Below are 21,367 nucleotides of genomic sequence, written 5' to 3' on the forward strand. Positions count from 1 at the left end.
CAGAATAAAAATTTATATGTAGGGTACTAACAACTTTAAATGGGGAAGACAACTAATTGTAGTTGCAAATATAATTTGAATATTAAACGACAGTTGACATATTTTCAACAGTTTCCGTGTCTCATTGGTTAATGAACAAATGTCTAGACATTTTAGATGAGTGTTGACAAAAAATAGTCATGATATTAACATTTAAGACATTATCTAATTTACTTCCAACTCATTTTTTTGTAGTTTACATACCTGATTGATTAGTTCTCTAATCGTAATTAAAAAACAATGAAAATCAAAATTTCCAAATATTATTTTAGTAATGTCAGCTGATAAGTGCTCTAAACGAATCGTAAGTATTAGAAATGATTTTTGTAATTAATGACGATGAAAATTTTGTTATAGCCTAAAAAAATATAAATAGAGTTCCAGAGACAAATACAAGACACCTTATATCGAAGCTTACACACATGTTAGAAAACCAATCTAACGTATTACTATTAAAAGATAACATAGTATGAAATTCTGAAAATAATACATAAAAAGAACACCTTAATTAGCAACAAGAAAATGACAATCTATAATTGCCAACAAAATTATTTGATCGATTACTTCTGCAAATTTTTCCTTTACTCAATTATCTAGTTGCAAATTTCACTTCATTGATAAAGAAAATACAATATGAATCACAAGAAAGAGACAAATGATGACAAAAAAGTATAAATTCGGAAGTCAATATTCTGAAATGTTTTAGTTATAATTATAGGCAAACGACTGAGAGTAAGAAGTTAGCAGAATGTGGAAATTTTATACTTCTGTGGTACTTCTTTTGTGTGTTTCACTTGGAGACAGTGCAGGGCCAGCAGAACAACTCGGTTCTGCATTTTTCTTCCCAGGATTTCCATTTCCACCGGGTATGAATTTTCCAGGAGGATTTTGGAGCTTGCCACATCGAATTTTGAGACCACCACAATCAAGACCACGTCCACGACCACCAAGACCAGATGATAGAGAACGTTGTCCTTCTGAAGGCATAAAATTAATTTCACATCCATCAGATTGTGAGATGTATATATTATGTGTCGATGGAGAGGAAATGACTACATTGACATGTCCAAATGGATTACATTTCTCTCGTATCACTCGAACCTGTGTCGATCCAAGAGCAGCTGGTTGTGAAGCTATCGAATGGGAATGCCCTGAAGAGCATGATCCAACAAATGTTGTATTTTTACCAAATCAAGACGATTGTTCCCGATATTACTTGTGCTGGTCTGGTAAGATTAAGAATTACTATTTTATTTTCATAGACTTAATTTTACTACAATAAAATTTAGGAACTCCAATTCCAATGAGTTGTGCTGCTGGACTACACTGGTCTATTTTTGAAAATTCTTGTATGGATCCTAGCGAAGCTGCTTGTATGTTTTCCTTAATGCCTGCAGAACAAATCACACCTGCTGTCAGCAAAATCGGTAAATTCTGAAAGTTTTGATTCTGCAAAGAAAAAAAGTCTTTAATTTTATTTTTTAATGTTTTAAAAAGATTCACCAAAAGTTAAAGCAACCGTATCTATTGAAAAAGGAGTAAGTTATGGTCAGTGTCCACCAACTGGTGTTGATAGTATTCCAAATCCTGAAAACTGTGAAGAATACTTTTTATGCGTTAATGGAGCAAGATTTGATCGACAGTGTCCAGTTGGTCAACATTTCTCACCAAATTTGAGACGATGTGCAGATCCAGATGTTGCAGAATGTGAGTTAGGTTGTCCCTCAACTGGTTTGGCATTTTTACCACATGAAGATGATTGCAACTTATATTACATTTGTTTCAACGGTATGAGAACTTTGATGACATGTCCAAATGATTTACATTGGTCAACAGAAGCTAATCGCTGTATGGATCCTGATGAAGCCGGATGTGATGAAGGAGCTATTGAATGCCCAGCCACTGGAATTGAACAAATCCCAGATCCAGAAGATTGTGAAAGATTTATTTTGTGCATTAATGGATTTGAAATTCCATTATCTTGCGGTCCTGGATTACACTTCTCACCTTCACAAAGACAATGCATGAGTCCGGAAGATGCAGAGTGTGAAGAACCAAATCAATGGAAATGCCCTGAAGTAGACACACCTGGAGTTATTGTCTTCATTCCAAACACTGAAGACTGTACAATGTATTATTTATGTTGGCAAGGTAGTTTCCTATTTGATTATCATGAAGCTTTTTTTTATTTCCGTTCTCTGATTAAATAGGAAATGAAATTCCATTAAGATGTGGCGCTGGCTTGCATTGGTCGATCTCAGAAAATAGATGCTTACCACCAGATCAAGCTGAATGTCCATGGGCTGATGACGATATTGAGAAATGTCCGGAGGAAGGAATTATTGCTATTTCACATCCTGTATCATGTGAAAAATACATTTTATGTGTAAATGGCCATGAAGTTGAAAGAGATTGTCCATTTGGTTTACATTTCAGCAGAGAATTAAGAAATTGTGCACATCCATTAATAGCCAATTGTGTAGCACCAACAAGTTACGTTATGCCAGATGATGATGCTACATGTCCGAGATTGAACTCTTCAAAGGAGATTGCTTTTATGCCTAATAAAGACGACTGTAACTCTTACTTCTTGTGTTACAACGACGACAGCAAGTTATTTAATTGTGCAAAGGGATTACAATTTGACATGAACTTGAGGAAATGTATGAAAAAGAATAAAGCTCATTGTGTCATACAATCCTAATAATTATGTAAATGATACTGTTTTGAATAAATGGCTTACCACCTGTCCAAAAAAACTGATTTTTTTTTTCGGGAAATAATCATATGCTTAGAACTGATTGCTCTGTTTGACTAATTTATTCGTGACATTGATTGGATACATTTATTGCAACATACAAATACAGACAAATATAAAGGGCCAAGTCGCTCGCGTGTGTAAATATGCTCACTTGGAAAATCGCCAAGATCACCGTTTTTCACGAAAATTCTCTTTCTTTCTCTGAAATTTTCTTCTCAAAAAAAATTATTCACACGCTTTACTTAATTAAAGTAGGAAATTTTACATCTATATCCATCATATTTATTCTAAAATTAGATCATTACTTCATAACTGACAAATATTACATTTGTGCTACATAGGTAATCGATTCGATTGTACAAAAAATAATACGAATATCAAAATTACATAAAGAAAATGCGTATAGTCTGTGAATATGTCGAGGAAGATATAAGACCCAATTTAATATTTTCCGTCTTTTTTTCTGCCTTTAAAAAATAGTCTCAGTTTTTATCATCAGTGAAACAAAAATCAACAAGTTTTTTAAAATTTTCCGTGAAAAAATCTATTTTTCCATTTATTCTAATGGATGTTATTCAATCATATAAAGCTGGATGGAAGATTAACCAAAACGAAGAAGGTTTGATAATATATTGCAAAATACTTATTTAAAGTTAGATCATACCTGACCCGTAAATGTCGATTAGATGTCTCACTGAGAAAAATAAGGTAGAAGAAAAAGGAGAGTTCCGTCAACTAACTAGCTTATTTTCATTTTCTGCATCAGTAAATTCAATAAACCAGTGGTGTATAGCCTTTTGTTTTTCGCGAGACACCTTGCTGGTAAGCCTGCGTAGATTCATGACATTTCCAAAAATAATTTGACGGTGCACTAGTGTACCGCGGCACGCAGGTTGCCCACCACCACAATTTATAATTTATTTTTGAATTACTAGACAATTAAAATGATTTTTGCTGGAATTTGAGTCATATTGAACTAATCAGTAAATGAAATGATATGATGGGATTACTAAAGACGAAAATACATTGTGACTAACTATCTGTTGATGATATCCCGAATTGGCAAAAAGCCGTTAGAATTAGTCATCAACTAAACATTTAGTTTCCTTTATCTAGTTATAACGTATTTTTGCCCACTCGGGTATGTTAAGTCTGATAAAAAGTGATGATCCATTTAAATTTGCCACGCGCATATCCAAAAATATTTAATTTGAAAATTCGGGAAAATCCATAAACATTAATAAAAATCATTTAATGTTCATATGACATTTTTTACTACGCAATAACATTTTATTTTAAAGACATACAGACTTATAGCCCGAATGCTAAAAATGAAATTTTCATTGTATTTAAATTTGTGCCTTAATACTATTCAACTAGTTCAGTATTGTAGAAACCGTGTGTCGTGTTACACTAGTCTTCTTTCAATTTCTTTCAAAATGTCATGAACTGCATACTTACTACTAAGGTGTGCCGAAGCACTAAAAAGTTTAGAAGACGCTGAACTAGTCTGTAATTGCCGATAACCTTCAATAGTTTTTGTATACAATATTCATAAATCATTTGAACTTTTCAAATGTAATATAAACAACTTCATTTTTATAGCATGCTACATCGAAATTGATGATGATGTTTTTAACCGTGGAGTTGAAGAAGATGTTCAATGGGCTAATCTTCCTGATCTGTTATTAGAACAAATATTTTCATATTTATCAATTAGTGAAAGGTAACAATGATTCTATCCTATTCTTTAAAACTGTAACGAGACTTTATTTATAGATATTACTGCACATTAGTTTGTAAAAATTGGTACCGAGCATTTTACTTGAAAAATGTTTGGCGGAACTTTTTAATAGTTGACGATACTTTGTGTAGACAAAAGTTCAACTATTATAGTGGATGGCAACCCGTTCTAGATTGTATGCGTGCACAAACATGCCTTACAAGAGTTGGCCGGTACATTAAAGGAATTGAGATATTACCTTCATATAACTTTAATAATATCGCACAATTTATGGTTCTGTTAACCTTTAATATTCAACAAAGTCGACGATCTAATTGTGATCCTATTTATTTTGAAGTCGGCAAAAGGATTAAAAGCTTTAAATATTTATTTCCATGTAATATGGCAAATAATGAACAGGATGTAAAGTTATATGGAACAGGTGGATCACTTTTAAAAACTTTGAAATGCTTAATGTATGAATTAAATGAATTAAGAAATTTGAAGCTTATTGATTTGATGCTGGAACGATATGAAGCAAAACATTTACTTGACGAGGTTCTTGAAAGTTGTGAGATGGTTCTACAAAGTTTATATTTAGTAAATGTCACAAGTACTCATTGTCCAATTATGCATGTTGGATTATTCTTTAATTTAAAAGTTTTAACTATATCACCACAGAATTTAGATGATGATGTTTTACAGCTCCTTGCGTCAACAGCTATAAGAGATTTATATCTCTTTCAAAATAATTATAGTCCTAATTATGTAGCACCTTGTTCAGAAAAAGCTTGGAAGAGCTTTCGAAAAGAAAATCCAAAAGCAAGAGTTCATCTTAGGGCAGAATCTGCTTCACAAAAGCTAATCACATTACAGTCATTTGCTCCAATAAATTCTGTAACATATAGAACACCAAAGAATAAAGCATCATTGGATATTATTAAAATAATTGATCTTTATCAATATACATTGGAAACTTACGGACATGAATCTTTACCTCAATTTGAATCTTCGATTGATTTTGATGAACGAATTGATAATTTGTTAATATTAATGGCACATAAATGTCCAAACTTAAGAAGCTTAACTGTAAGAGAAAGCATTTCTACGTCAACATTACTTCTTTTAGCTAAATTTGGCATCAATTTAGTCGAGTTGAATGTTAGAAAATCTGCTGTCATTGAAAAAATGGATTGGCCTAAAAATCCAGACTGGTCAGACGATTTCTTTGAATGGCTTCAAATTTCATCATCCACAAAGGAATCGACAGAGAAGGAAATATCTCAAATTTTAAGATGTAGGTGGATTATGATGTCTGACGAGAGCTTTGAAAAGCTCAAAATAAGTTTATCGGGTTTCACAATGTAAATCATGTATATCATGTTATATTGAATCATAAAAATAAATATTATACTTCTTTTATATTCTACTTTATTTTTTTATTTTTTTTTTTTTTACTTTGTAACAATAAAATACATTTTTAGCTGCCATGTTGATTCCACTATTACAGTTACCAGTGCTGTTCTAGACCGTTTTTTATTTTTTTGATAAAATTTTAAGTGTTAAAATTTCATGGGAAAATGTGTTTATTTAGTGAAATTTAATGTATGTCTTACTAGGAATATACATTTATATAAATATTATTTTTATCAATGATTCCTAGTCTTACCATTATCAGTGGGATATGACTTTTATCATAAGAAATTTTCAAAATATTTTCTCCAAATTCTAAACTATTCAATTGAGGATTCAAAACTTATAAAAAGTGAAAGACTTTTAGGACAAGAGTTGTTACTGTTGATTGACAAAACAACCAATTTTTCCCATGAAAGTTACAAATAAATTGCATTATTTAAACTTAAAAATTAGGGTCTACTTGGAAATAAATTTTGTTTTCAAGAAGATGAGGCATTATTTGCGTAATCCACTATTTTTATCCATAAGTTTTCTGTTTTTTTTTTCTTCTTTATAATACATAGTATTTGTTTGATGCTTTAAAAAGCATTGTTTGTTGATTACTTTACAATCTTTACTGTGAACATGAAAAATGAATAAAAAAAACTCATATTTCCTTTAAATATTATCTATGACAGTGTTGTCCAAACTTTTTCGAGCCACGGCACACTTTGGATGTGAAACATTTTGCGCGGCACATCAATAAAGCAGGGCTCGAAATTGACTTAAATTTTGAATTGAAAAATCGACTCAAATTGAGTTGAATCCGTATGAAATTCGATTCGACTGCGAGCTCTGCAATATAGTAAATATACTCAAAAATATGTTGAGTTCCAATGAAATACCAGTGTTAGTCGAAAATACTCAAAATTTCCGAGCTAGGAAAATTTAGAAGACTCATTCACGGAACTCTATAGGCTCTGACAAACCTCTTTTGTTAACACTAATTAGAAGTCATATTGAATTCATTTGGTGTTAATAAACGAGGTTGAGCGGATCTTTTAAATTTTCGTAACTGAGCCTTCTCCATTATTGTCAATCGGGATGTAGCTTGAGATTTTAAGTTTTTGTCCCTTTAATTGAGCTTTTTTTCTAAAAATAGCTTATGTTTGGAATTTTTAACAAAAATTCGCGGCACACCTGATCTTGCTCTACGACACACAAGTGTACCGCGACACACAGTTTGGACAACACTGTACTTTGAGGATAATAATTTTGATATTAAGCAAATTTGTGAATTTATCTTGAATTAAATAAAACGGATTAGAATGCTGTGAGCACGCTTACTGAAAAACACAAGCTCATATATAATCATAGTCCATACTTGTAAGAAAATGCACAATTCTTTTAATTAAGAGTTTAATTCTATAAATTTAAATTTGCTAATTAACCATTAAACAGCAATTTAAACACATCATTTTATACAGGTACACTTGGACTATTTCATAAACCATACAAAAGCAATTTCACCCTAAAATTATTGCGGTGTTCCCGAACAGACAAAGAGCATGCTCATGAGTATGTTCAATTATAATGATCGAGTATACGCATGAGCATGTATGTATGCTCATTGTTTGTCAGGAGTTCAATTTAGTAATTGTTCCTAATTAAAAGAATAAAGTTAGTGCTTAACTTTCAAGACCAAAAGATATTGATTGAATTCAAACTACTGACTGAAATAAGGTCTATTTTTGTATAAAAAGATATGTATAAAGTGATGAAAATGGAATCAAAATTAAGTTTGGTAACGATTGCAAACAAAAATTTGTCCAAAATATACCATAGATTAAGGAAATTAAAAGATATGATTGACATCAAAGTCAATTTGTACAAAAATTATTATCTTTACTTTCAGAATTCAATTGAATTCATTTATTGTCTTTAGTTTGCCATGCCAAAATTTATTTCGTTAGCATACATGTATTGTCATCTCATTTTGCTATCATATTTAAAAATATATGCATTTATTGTCTTTATTATCCATGCCTTTTTTTCGATTTATTAATAGCTGTTTATGTCATTAGTATAAATGGCTCAGCTTCAATTGACATTGCCACATGTTGATAATATCACAACTCCAAAATTTAAGTCATTCAAAAGTTAAGCTTGATAAATTTTTAAAAGAGATCGTCACAAGACAATGTAGATAGATATGTAAGTTAAGTAGAATATAGAAAGTTTTGGTTGAGGATATGAAGATTCAAGTTTTGTAGAATAATTGGGAAGTTAAGTTAAAATTTGAAGTTGTTATATTCTTTACGTAGATATCCTTGATAAGGATGTTTCAAAGGTCATCATTTTGGATGACCTAAAAACATCTTAACATGAAATTTTTGGCTTTTTTTTATTTTGATGAAATGCATGCAGAACTTCTTTAGATCATTGCAATGCTGTCACCAAATTGTTTAAAGCATTTATTTAATGCTTGATTTATAAACAAGAAATGTTCTTTTACAATTTATGTGAAAAATTTAAAGAAAATTTGATCGAACAAACTTGTGCCTTTATCTATTTACACTAAAATAAATCAACAGCGATAAAAGGCTATAACTTATTACTTTACTTCAATTTCCAATTAACAATTTATTTAAGTTAGTTCAAGTTATAGCATTTATCCACTATTTTTGTTTGTTCTGTATTTTCATTATAGTCACTATAAATATGAATAAGACTATTCAGTGATTATATCGATTCGTCATTTAAATATTTATGTAAGCTTTCATCAAAATGTTTATTCTCTCTTTTTGCCTCATAATATATATGTATATATATTTATATAAATTTCATAAAAAGGTGTATCATAATTCATTTTTTTTTCTTGTCAAGTAATCTTAAATCTTATTTGATAAGTAATAAATGATTTGTATATAAGTAAGAATGTATTATTTTTGATTCACATGGAATTATTGTCACTTTAATTTTCATAGCTAAATATTGTCTCATTGATTTTTTCTCTTTTTTTTTGCTGAAATTTATTTATTTATTTTTGAAGAAAATTGGTTAAAGCTTCTTTTTCATAAAAGTTATAGTGTCTATCTGCATTCTACTTTTGAGAATTTTCTATTGAGATTTCATTGATTTTATAGTTTTTCATCTGTGTCTAATGGTTGAAGATATGTCACTTTATTTAAAACACATAAATATATACCTTGTCGCATTCATCATATAATTTCACAATTAATGTAAATAGTTTGTAAGGATCTATGAGAGACAGGATGTCAAATTTAAATAAAAGCTCTTTTTCTATTATAGAAAATAATATTAGTAACGGTTATTCGAAATTCAAATTTCAGAGTAGTTTTTCTTTCGTAGCCAACTTCAGGTATGTTTACAAATGAAATGAATTGAATTAAAATCATTAATTATCGAATTTAGGAATGATTAAAAGATTAGATACTATGTGATACACTAATAGCATTAAAAAACTGATGTCTCAAAACTTATTAGAGCTCTTTACGATGTCTGGTTAACAAGTTTTTAAAAATCTCGAAACAAAAAGTTTCGACAAAAATGTTAAAACCTCTTCAAAAGATTCCTGGATACGCCTGTGGTTTTGTTGCTATTTTTTTTAAATCCTTAAGACTGTTTCTGTAGGAAGATGTTTGTTTTCCATTGAAAACTCAAGGGGAAATGGTTTTCATTCATAACTCTGTTTACAAGAATCAAATAAATCAAATCTAGGCTAAAAATGACTTTTGCAGTACAAAAAAAAATGTAAAAGTTTATACACAAAAGGAATATTTCAACCATAAAATTCATGTTTCAACCCACATAGAATTATACAATCGGAGTTCTATGAAGGTGTTAGAACGAATCGTTTTTTCTTCTCTAAAGAGAGCAAGAGGGGGAATGAAAATTATATAGTGACGTCAGATACAGCCTTATAGAAAATAAATAGCAACAAATGTTTAAATGAAGATGGAAATATCTGTGCCAGAATCAAACTTATGATGAAAATCTCTAATCCTTACAAATTTAAGTTAATTTATGTGAAATTACATGGGTATGTCAATTAATATGACATTAGTCATATTATACTCATTAAGGTATATATTTATAAATGTAAACTTTCAATTAGATATTGATCAAATTGAGTTTTATATGTCGTAATTATTATTATCCATGCCAGATTAAAGTTTTCATTTTCTTCGTTAGTATCATTATAAAGTTTGATAATTCTGATAAAATGTGCTGATATGGTTCTCATTTATACTTTATACTGATTAAATTTTATGAGTTTTATTCAACAAAAAATAATATATCTTTTGTTGAATAAATAATCAATTCATTATTAATAGTATTTTGTACGGAAATATAATTGTGATATGATTTAATTTTTTTAATACTTTCAAAAATTTCGCCTTTGATATTTCACGTTTAAAGCTTTTAAATTGATTTTTGATTTGGTTTTTTACCTAGCAGTTGATTAATATAGAAGTAGAAGTCATTGATATTGTCATCATTAATATTATTAAAAAATCCATTTACATCATAATCTAATCCATTATCGTCTTCAAAGTATTTTACGTCGTTATCAATTAATCCATTTCCATCATTGAAATAATCTTTTATCGTTCTAAAGTCACTCTCAACAGGATAATTACCATTATCATCTAGTACGGTATTTGGCGTCAGCTGTTGATATCGAAGCTGTGAAGAACGTTTGATGTTCTCATTTGACCAATAAGGTGATAAAGAATATGGCATGTACTGCTGAGCGTCGTCCTTATTATTGATTCCTTTATTGTCATCCTTGAGAAGTTTATTTTTATTGTTACTATGTCCAGTTTTAGAAGTTCGTCGTGAAGATGTTGGCGGCAAAGATGATGATGATGATGATGATAATGGCGTTTTATAGCTGTGGATTTAAGATAGCATTAGCTGACTTTACATTTATTTATCTTAAAATTACTTACTGTTGGCCATTTGTTATATCTTTGAGAATAGCTGCTCTTGCTGCAATTTCTTCATTCTTTCTCTGTTGAGATAGTTCACGAGCTCGTTCAGTCCAGACAAGCTCTTTTAATCTCTGAAAGCTTCCACGTTGTGGAGCAATTGTATTAATTCCTGTTGATCCAAATATTGCATGCTGTCCAATGTTTGGCGAGCTTGATATACTATTACCTCCTGTAATTCCATTGCCAAATCTTACTTTTTGTTGTTTTCGTCCATTCTTTGCATTTTGCTGCTGTTGATTTCCTAAAACCATATTTTCGCTAATACTGTATGGCTTTATGTTAAGGAAATCCTCATAATTAGGACGTGATCGTTCTAAATTTGTAGGAACTTCATAATAACGTCCACCGGATATTTGTGTGTTAGGCGGTTGGTGATGCACAATTCGTCCGTACACTGGACGACCATTCGATCGATATCTTGATTGACTTACCCTCCGTCTATTGAAATATGAATTAATAAGTTATAATCTTTAATTAAAATGGCGTCAGAGTTATTTACCCTCCTAAACTCCTTGTTGTCGTGGGATAATAAGGTTCCCACACATTCATATTAAATGGATCGTGATATGTTGGAATTTCATTTGTAATCTCAGATGCTCGCGATTGTCTTCGAGAAAATTGCCACATTGCACGTAACTCCTCACAACTAGGTTCATTCAAATTTAAAGATGTACTTTTCATTATTTCCCCACCTGAAGGTGATGGTCTTTTTGCATTAAGTTCAGTAAATCCATTTGGAGGTGAATTCGGACCATTATATTCTGTTCTTACTATTGATCCATAACTGGTCCGTACTTCATCATTGAATAGAATTATTATAATTAGAAGTTCAACTAGCGTTCTCTAATGAATTGTTAATCGGAGAGGAAATGAGTTGAATAATTTTTGTTAGTTTCCTTTTAAAATTTTAGATTATTCTTAAACACTAACACTTAGTTTGATATGGGACCGTTCACGTATTACTTTATATAATAACGAGCTTTTCTCTCCCCCATCCTCCCTGAACGTAATAAGTAAACGGTCCTTAAGGTTTTATTTAGAGCGTTGCCGTCTCAAAATCAAATTAGATTTTCAAAAATTCGAATATTTTTAAAGAGTTCGAACTTTGACTTATTTTAAAATAAAAATTTGCGTTACAAAAATCTAAAATTAACGACGAAAAAATGAATTTTTTGAAAATAAAACGGTCGTTTTTGAGATGGCCGAACTCTGGTTTTATTAATAAAATAACAAGAAGTCACGTGAAGCATTAAATGGATTTTTATTTTAATAAAATTCATTGAAATAAAAGTGAATATGAAATAAAATTAAAACAATTTAATGAGAACAGAGTGATAAATTAGAATTTACTACAATGCTAAACAAACAGAAGCTTTAAGAGTGCTAGAGAAGTGCTTTAGGTGCAGGTACTTACCTTGAAAAAATAAAACATTTCTGTGGTTTTGTGCAGAAAAATTTAATTCAAGCAAATTTTTTTATAGTGTTACAAACTAAATGCATTGCTTAGTGACAAAACTGAACACATGAAAAGTTTCTTTATCTTTTTTAAACTTTCAATTCACACCTTATTTTATTTTCTTTTTACATCATATCATGGTGCACAGTTAGAGTAAGCTTAATACTTAATTCTCAGTTTAAATTATTCATTTATTTAATTTTCAAAAAGACAATTTTGTGCAATGTGCTAAAATAAAAAAGTAAAATGTGTAAAATTAATACGTTTGTGCTATAAAGATCCTCAAATTATCTGTGAAAAGGTAAATTTGATTCATGCTTGTTGTTTTTGCGATTGTGCATTTGAAATTAATGTATAATGTCTTTGAAAAAACAAAAAATTATTCGTTATGCTTTATCATATGAGGCTTAATGTCTGAAAAATGTCTACTGACTATTCGTATACTCACTTTAATGAGTGTGCCAATGAGTATACTCAATCAATCAAGTTGAACATGCTCGAGTAACTGAATCATTAAATAAAAAATCTCTGTATCCATTATACCAAGAAAGAGAAATGATCATGCTTACAAAATTGAGCATACTCAATTATATTGAATGAGTGCACTCATGAGCATGCTCATTTAGGTAAGCGTGCTTATTGTCTTCGGTCTGGATAATAAACGAAGGCATAGAGATGTAGTGAATTTATTGTACCATCAATCTTAGCACGACCAGCAGAATTTAACTTTCAAAAATCGATAAAAGAAGAAAAGACTAGCACCGAAGCAATATCCAAAGTGTGTGCAATTCAAAGCAGATCTCGAAATCGACTCGAACTGTATATGGATTCAACTTTTCCATGAAAAATCCGAGTTTTCTTCGAGTTCAGATTGAAAGTCTTCAGGACCATTTATAACTAATTCAATTAATACCAATAATAAGACAAAATAAAAGGTGTGTAGAAGGAAAAATCTAATTACTTGAGGTTAGATTGATGGTTTTGGTACAATGAAAAACATCTGAAGTCTTAATAATAAATCTACCAAAAAAACTCCTACATTTGGCAGAGGTATTTGTCACTATTGCGCATTTAAAACCCAAGAATTGCTACTCCTACATCACATCATAAGTCTTTTTACTTTAAAGCCGAATATGAATAGAATGATAAATACTATTTCTTAAAAAAGGGAATAGAAAATTTCATCAAGTTATTGATATTGATGTGGGTACACAGGACGTGCTTAAAATTCTAATTTAGAGATATTTATTTTTCTTCACTAATTTTTTAATTAAAACTTCATTTTATCTTGTGTAAATCTTCTTTTAACCATTATATGAAGCGATTATAGCACATTGTCTGCAGTAAAATTTGTAAACGAACGAAAAAGTGCTTATGTCAGCTATACAGTAGTGTGTGAACATGAAGATTTTATCTCAATATTTTACGGAGGATACATATGTACAATAAAATTAAATTATGCAAAGGACAATATGAATACAGCGATCAAGACATAAACCGCTTTTTATGAGAGGAACAATATATGTACACCCAAAGAAATGTTCTTGTGCTTTTCAATTAAATTATCCAGATGATGTGAGATAATAAAATAAATTTTAGAAAATTCTGTGGTACTAGAAATGTGCTTAATGAAAAAGCTCCTTAACAACTTTGCAAAGGTTCATGTGAAAAGGAGCGCAAAGCATCTTAAAGGAAAATCCGAAACAAGTTGCGTCAACATTAATTGAGCGTTGAGATGAAAAGGAAATGGCGAACATAAAGGAACAATTTAAACTAAGATTTCCTGCTCCTTCAAATTAAAAGCTACTCAATTTTCATCATCAGGATAGTACTTTTTTAAGAAGAAACTTACTTATAAGCCTCATACTTATGCATAAACGAATAAATCTCATGTAAAAAATTATTAAAATATATTGGAAGTAATTTTTTCTTCCTTTTTTCAGCAAAAACACTTTTACACTTATATTTCAATTATACCTAAGATACATTTTAAAGGAACTCACTATGTGATTTTAAAATAAAAGCTCTTTTTTAGTATTTTAACTTCTCACTTTAATTTTTTTCTCTTTCTGTTCCTTCCAACAAAATTCACTTACTGTTGCTATTTTTCCGACCGCTTTTTTCAAGACTTCAATGAATTCTGAATTTCGGGTTGTTGGCAATTTTTTATCGTTATCGTGACTTTTAGTTCTTACTGTGAATGTATGTGTAAGAAATGTTGGAGGGGAGAAATAGAGCTTTTGGTTTCAATAATGTACAGCTCGAGAAAGCAGTTTTTATCAATGAAAATGCGCAACAATCTAGGCTCCTTGATTTTTTCTCCTTTCCATTATTCAATAATAACGACTTAATACATGTATTTTACAATTCGTGTTCGTCATTGCGCTTATTCACACAAATACACATTCATTCATTCTCCTTATGTGTGTATATACATCATTGCCTGTTGAATTATTATTTCATTTTTTGCCTCATTCTGTGGATTAATATCTATAATACCCTAAATTATTTTAAAAAATATTTCATAATAAAATCATTTCATTAATTGCTTAATTGAGTTTCAGGACATTTATTAAATATGATGTAATTCTAATGAATGGATGTGTTGGTCATTGAAAGCATTTTGTTGCCCTAGTAATCAACATTATGAACTTTTATGTTTTATTTTTAGTAAAAAAAGCTTTGCTGCTAATTAAGAAATACCTACTCATATTTACTCCCAACATACATATCCTTTAATTGTTTTATTGCATTGGCGTATTTAAAAATAGAATAATGTTTGTAGAGGAAATGCTATTTTTTATTTCATATAATTTTATTCCTCGACAAAAGTCTTCTTTTTATTCATTCCGTTTTACAAATACTCATGCAATTTCATTCATAGAAACATGAATGAAAATTTTCTGATTTTCAGGGGAATGCCAATTTTCCCACCTACGCAATCTATCTTTGATTCAAACATGTAAGCATGTATAAGAAGCTTGTCTTGGTTGATATATTTACATTTGTGTAGGCGTTCAGAACGAATATAATTTTTTTTTCTCCAGATTTTTGTTCTGCTTGTTCTATTCGTTCATCTAGATATGGTAAAAGTACGTAGTGTATGACGTCATAGAAAAGCTGGGCTCCTTGAATTGTGAAGTTCATTCATAAAATTTCATATTTTATTCTTTATTAATCTGAAACTTTTTTATGAAATAAAGGTAGACAGCAGGTAATTTTTTTTTTGCACTTCTTTATTATTATCTATCAAATTATGTATAATCACAAAGTCTTTAATAAAAAAGAAAGAAAGAGGAAGTAGATAACAATAAGTATACAAAAAATGGATTTAAAGTTCTGTATGCGAGTCTTTTGGAGTTTCTTCTGTAAATAAAATCAAACTTTAAGTAAGTCAATCAGAAGTAATTGTCGATAGATTAATACCTTTTGTTTGTTTGCCTGTCGATTGCTCTTGATGTTGTTCATCATCGATCCGTGCCATTAGGTTTTTGATTTCCGCATCGTAATCTTTCCATTCCGGAACTATGCGTTGAGCAGCACTCAATTTAGCTTCCTTTGTCATTGGATTATTGCATAAATCTATTTATATGTATATGTACAGGAATTAGATTAAATATATATGTCTAAATTTTAGGAATATTACCTATTGTTTTAGCATGTTTTAAGCTTTCATCTGAACACCATGTCTCGCACCATAACCATTCTTGGGGTAATGATTTTATGGGGACTTGATGAATCATATTATTTGGTAAATCCTGATCCAAGTTTGCTAAACTGTTTGCATCCTGACTAAGCGCTTGATATTGACCTATATTTAATGCAAAATTTTATTATATCTTCATGTTATTCTCATTCATTTCTGTTAATACCTCTTAATCTATCGCCAGCAGCTATCTTTCTGAACTTCTTTAAATCAACAACATATAAAGCACTAATATGGTATCTGTAAAGAAACAAATTTAAATTGAAGAAAATTGTTCAAACTTTATCTTTAAAATATGACATACTTTCGTCCTTGTAAATGGTTTCTCCAGTAACCAGAGTTCCAAAATCTGAAATTATATAATTTATGTTGAAAATAGAAATCCTGAATATCTTTTTAAGTTTTCTTTTATAAACTACCCACCTAAAACCGTCCATTTCAGTACGGTCGCTACAGAATGGAGTATAGGCATAAGGAGCTCCATTCAAATCCATGTTGTACAGTTCTTTGATATCTGCTCTCACAATTTGATCCGCATCAACAAATATAATCTTCTTAATATCCAAGGGAAACAGAACGTCTAATATGAATGGAAATAATAATAACAAGAACAAAATGAGCAATATGAATAAAATAACAAACGGTCACACAATCATATACATTCATGCATTCATATTAAATAAGCTTCATATATTACCTAAGAATAAAATTTTATATCCCCAAATTGTTCTTTGTTTCTCAGTTTGCTGATGCAACCATCTTGGCCATTTGTACTGAACTAATTCGTATTGGAAATTATATTCACGACTCATTTCTGGCAGGAAGTCCTTGAATTGTGGAGATAGATAGTTTTTCAAGAACCAAAACTTGACTGGTGTTTCTGTATGTTTCAATAATGAAAGCATCATAATTCTTAATAAACGTTCATAAAGATGTCCTGATGCGACGGAGAAGATATTTATTGTCTCAGAGGATGCATCTGTAGATGAACCACCGCTAAATGTACTAGTTATTGAATCCCAGATACCAGTTTGTGCTTCATCATCACCAAGTAAATCAGCACTTAATTTCTCGGGTTTTTTAGTCACTCGAACTTTAAGCACATGTGAACGGAAACTGTTGATGACAACTGAAACATATCCATCGCTAGCTCTATGAATCGTATTTAATCCATCGACATTAGTAATATCATAAATTTCAGAACTCTTTCCATATCGAAGTTTAAGAATCCATGCTCCAGGATTTGCTTTAAGTTGGAAATATCCTAAATTGGCCATGACAATCTGATAGGAATAAAATATTTATAAAATTTCTTTTTCAAACTGAATTAACTCACAACTTACCGTATCTACAACCGATTCTTGCTCTTTGGTACCCAAGATGAATTGTAATCCACGAGGTGGTGATCCTGTTGTTGAATCAAAGCAGTGGCCTTCAAGTAACAGATATTCAAGTTCATATTCACTATGAACTGGTCCACCAATATCAGATAAACGAATATTATCCAAATCATAAACAGATCGAATTAAATCAACAATCCAATTTTCCGGAACTGCCAGATTTTGTGTCAATAAACTATTAGCTGGAAGTCCAACAAACTTTGCATAGTTGGAATTCATTAACTTTCCATCAGTAGAAAATCTTAATTCAGGTTCTACGACATAGCGATAGAAATTTTTCACAGGCATGTCTGAGTGCTTATCAACTGCATTTAGGTATACTTTCAAATCACAATTTATAATTTGACGTAGAAGCAATAACAATGGTGCCAGTTTTTGAGCTCCACGAGAAGCTGGGTCAAGTACTCCTATTATATTGAAGCTTGGTTCATCCTCCAATTTTGCAGGTAGTTTTATGACTGTATGTTCTTCACGTAACTCTGATGGAATGTTGAATCTATTTTTTGATGATTGGCGTGGCATCAATAATGATAAAAGTTGAAGCATAACTTCTGAATTTATCTCAATTGGTTCATCGTCATTTTTGATGGATTTAAAAGCAGATTTAATTTTATCAATGTAATTCCTTTGATTAATCTTGTCCAATAAATTGAAATCATCAGAAGTAAATAATTCATTTTCGTCAAATGGTCCATAAATTTTTCCATTGGCCACAACACTTGTGTCATTATTTCTAAATTTAAGAACTCTCTGGCAATAAACACGCAACATTTTAAGATGAAGTTCTGCTGCTTTTAAAAATCCTTTCACATTGCTTGTAGGTTCATATTTTCCATTCAACAATTGTAGTGCTGCTTCAATGGCTTCTTTACCATCAAGGGTATTCAAAATGCTCCACATGATTGCATTCAAATCCTTATTGTTTGAAATAGCAGAGGGTTTATCCGCATTTGGAATGAACGATAATCGTACTCCACTACTAGATTTTAAGAACTCAAGACCATTACGAAGGATATTTTTTCCACGTTCGTTATTTAAATCCGTAACAACCCATAAAGTTAAGAAATGTAATCTATTTTTCATGAATTTTTCTTGAGAATTTTTCGTTTCGAAATATTTTAGATTTTTCATCAGAGTAGCAGTCAAGTCCTCATTATTCAAAGTCTGAAGAGTAGTAACATCTTCAACATCAGGATATGCATTACCAGAATACATATCGAGAAAGTCTTGATTGTCACTTGATAAAATTCTCTGATTTAATCTAAGCATCACATGGGGTTGTTGCATAAGGTAGTCAATGACATTTTCATCATCTGCCAATTCACCTACGTAAATTTTTTTCTGGAGCTTTACAGTTTGTTGCATAATTTCAGTTAAAATTAATTCTTCATATTCGTCGCGATTAAGCAACTTTTCGTTTAACAAAACACCATTTAATAAACCTTGAGGCAATTGCTTTACTCCTAATCGTTCTATGAATTCTTCAGACAATTGACGGCCATAATCAAAATCAGAATCTTCACCAAGAGCATCTTCTAAGTCATCCTTTGAAAGTTTTGGATTTGTTTTCTTGAAGACTTTTTGAATGGTTTCAATTTCGACATCTTTATCCTTCAAAGTTGATGAATAAACATCGATCAGGAATGTAAGTGCATCACGTGCTCCCTTTTTCTGGTGCATATAATTGAAAGCACAATTCAACGTGCGATAAACATTACTTAATTTACCAGTTCCGAGACGTGTATCGAAAACAACACCAAAACGAATCGGTGCCATATTGGCTATGAAGCTCTCAGACATCCTTAAAATATCTCGTGCATCAGGTTTAATTGGATCAAATACAAGCATTAAATTGAAGAAATTTTTTCTAACACTTCTCATCATTCCTGGAAATGTTGGTCGAAGCATATCCATTACACTTGATCCCCATCGTTTATATTCCTTATCAGACTCTAAGTCATTTATCCAAATGACTGAGGAATCTCTTATATCAATAGCAAATTCTTTTGATTGCAATGAAAAATCTAAAGCAAGGAGAGGAGCATACGCACTTCTTTGTAAGGCAATTTTTTTCAATCCATCTAATACTGAAGATTCTTTCTTTAATGTATCCAAAAGTGTTTCAGCATCAAGAGTTTCTGCATCAAAGTACAATCCGTTTATGAAAAGTGCAGCATCTGGTGGTTGCAAATTGAGATTCCTTGCGAATGCATCAATATTATTCTTCATTTCTGCTTTGAATGCGTCACCAACACGTATATTAATTAAACTTTTGGCTTGACTTGGGAAATTCTGTGCTATAAATTGCAAGATCGATAGTGATTCTTCACCTTGAATGGTAGCTACACGATGAGCTGCTTGTAATCCCAATTCTTGGAATTCCCATGCTTTTAAAGGAGCAATGTCTTCACTTTTTTCTAACAAACTTGCTCTCATTTTATCAATTGAATGTGATAAGTGTGGATAAATAGTTTTAAGCGTCTTAAAATCAAAGCCATCAACTTCAGTCTCATCTGTGTCGGTTTCATTATCTCCAGTTTTGTCCTTCTCATTTGTAGGCGAATCATCTTGTGCCTTATATTCTGTTGATTTCAAATGCAATTCAACACCATAGCCTGATAATCTTACTTTGGTTAATGAACGCTCCTTAATATAATGACGTGTTACATACTTAATGAGTCCCTTTTGGGTTTCAGTCTTCAGAACTTTATGAAATTCATTAAACTCCTTGCTGCCAATTTCACCATATAAAACGTTTACAACTGCATTATTTTCAGTACCTGGATATATATGATCGAAGCTGTACAAGTCCGAATTTTCTATGTTGTCACTTTTTACATTCTTAAGCTTTTTCTTTAATTCATCGACTGAGCATATTAACTCATTTCCACACATCACAAATGCCTTTGAATCACGACATTCACCTCTTTTTAGTATGTCATCAGCAATCATAAAATGCGATTGAATTCTTATAGTAAGTGATCGAAGTGATATGGAAAATTTCAAAAGTTTTGTCTGTGCATGACTAAGAAGTGTACTGGCAATGCTTATTGTTTTATTATATCGATCAAGATCAGTTTCAAGATCATCCAGATTAGCATTTGTCAGCTCATCAAGAAAAATCCAAAATTTTTGATTTGAGGTATCTGATAAATATTCTGATACTTCTAGTTGTACAGGTGTTATGCTAAATTTTGCATTTACTAATGTTGAGATCGGATGGCTTTTAGCAGTGTAAGATAAAGCTATCTTAATTAATATTACAAATATACTACAAAGAATTTTTCCGTATTTCATCCTAAAATAATTTAAGATTTCGGTAAATTTGTTTATGTATGGAAGTATAATTAAATAAATATTTTTACCTTATTGTTTAGTTTCTCCGCACCATCTAGATACCTTAAGATAATTAACAAACGTTAGCGAATGATTAAAATAAATAAAATCACGATATTTTATTAATTGAAAACTACTGAGCTGTCTTTTTTCTATAGACAGAGAAGGAAATTGATGTTAAGAAACTTTTATGTTATTAACCTAGAGTGAAGACTTTAAATTTAAAATTATACGTTACAGAAAGTATATTGTCAGGTACAAAATGAATGTTAGGTAGAAAATAAATATTTAAAGTGTCTGCAACAACTTTACTTAATTATCCTTTTATTATTGATGCAGGTGAAATTTATAATTCTATGGTAACTAGTGCATGTTGGAAAATAAATGATAAATTTCAATGCTATAACGTTGTTGCCGATTTTCATTCAGTGTGTCGATACGATATCTTTGTGTCGGATGTCGAAACAATTCTAAATTGTTTGCATCTTTTACTATAAAATATCTTAGTTCCTTAAAGAATTCAGATATAATAT

General features: G+C 30.6%; 4 protein-coding genes across 8 annotated transcripts; 2 read left to right on the plus strand and 2 right to left on the minus strand.

Moving 5' to 3' along the window:
• Window positions 1–736: 736 nt before the first annotated feature.
• Window positions 737–2,798, plus strand: LOC139096147 (uncharacterized). The gene is made up of 4 exons (XM_070647804.1): window positions 737–1,268; window positions 1,329–1,466; window positions 1,537–2,190; window positions 2,250–2,798. The coding sequence occupies exons 1-4, from the start codon at window positions 788–790 to the stop codon at window positions 2,741–2,743; spliced, it is 1,767 nt and encodes a 588-aa protein (XP_070503905.1). The 5' UTR covers window positions 737–787; the 3' UTR covers window positions 2,744–2,798.
• A 468-nt stretch (window positions 2,799–3,266) lies between these two features.
• Window positions 3,267–5,952, plus strand: LOC139096148 (uncharacterized). Its single transcript, XM_070647806.1, has 3 exons — window positions 3,267–3,419; window positions 4,406–4,526; window positions 4,580–5,952. Exons 1-3 carry the CDS (start codon window positions 3,365–3,367, stop codon window positions 5,889–5,891), a joined length of 1,488 nt encoding a protein of 495 aa, XP_070503907.1. The 5' UTR covers window positions 3,267–3,364; the 3' UTR covers window positions 5,892–5,952.
• LOC139096149 (uncharacterized) lies at window positions 5,932–14,519 on the minus strand. Of its 5 annotated transcripts, none has more exons than XM_070647807.1 (5): window positions 14,396–14,519; window positions 12,351–12,620; window positions 11,436–11,779; window positions 10,895–11,374; window positions 5,932–10,836 (listed from the first exon to the last, which is right to left on the minus strand). In XM_070647807.1, exons 2-5 carry the CDS (start codon window positions 12,366–12,368, stop codon window positions 10,365–10,367), a joined length of 1,314 nt encoding a protein of 437 aa, XP_070503908.1. In that variant the 5' UTR covers window positions 12,369–12,620; window positions 14,396–14,519; the 3' UTR covers window positions 5,932–10,364. The 5 variants fall into 5 exon arrangements, with proteins under 5 accessions (XP_070503908.1, XP_070503909.1, XP_070503911.1 ...); XM_070647808.1 differs by having other exon boundaries at window positions 14,370–14,512; XM_070647810.1 differs by having other exon boundaries at window positions 14,489–14,505.
• A 1,095-nt stretch (window positions 14,520–15,614) lies between these two features.
• On the minus strand, window positions 15,615–20,990 carry Uggt (UDP-glucose-glycoprotein glucosyltransferase). Its single transcript, XM_070647568.1, has 9 exons — window positions 20,864–20,990; window positions 17,442–20,796; window positions 16,796–17,381; window positions 16,522–16,678; window positions 16,403–16,447; window positions 16,265–16,338; window positions 16,039–16,203; window positions 15,819–15,974; window positions 15,615–15,758 (listed from the first exon to the last, which is right to left on the minus strand). The coding sequence occupies exons 2-9, from the start codon at window positions 20,793–20,795 to the stop codon at window positions 15,724–15,726; spliced, it is 4,572 nt and encodes a 1,523-aa protein (XP_070503669.1). The 5' UTR covers window position 20,796; window positions 20,864–20,990; the 3' UTR covers window positions 15,615–15,723.
• Window positions 20,991–21,367: the final 377 nt, after the last annotated feature.

The sequence above is a fragment of the Chironomus tepperi genome, unplaced genomic scaffold (genome assembly GCF_022539635.2).
Source record: "Chironomus tepperi strain 1889 unplaced genomic scaffold, CSIRO-AGI_Ctep_v1 contig_376, whole genome shotgun sequence".
Classification (NCBI taxonomy): Eukaryota; Metazoa; Arthropoda; class Insecta; order Diptera; family Chironomidae; genus Chironomus; species Chironomus tepperi.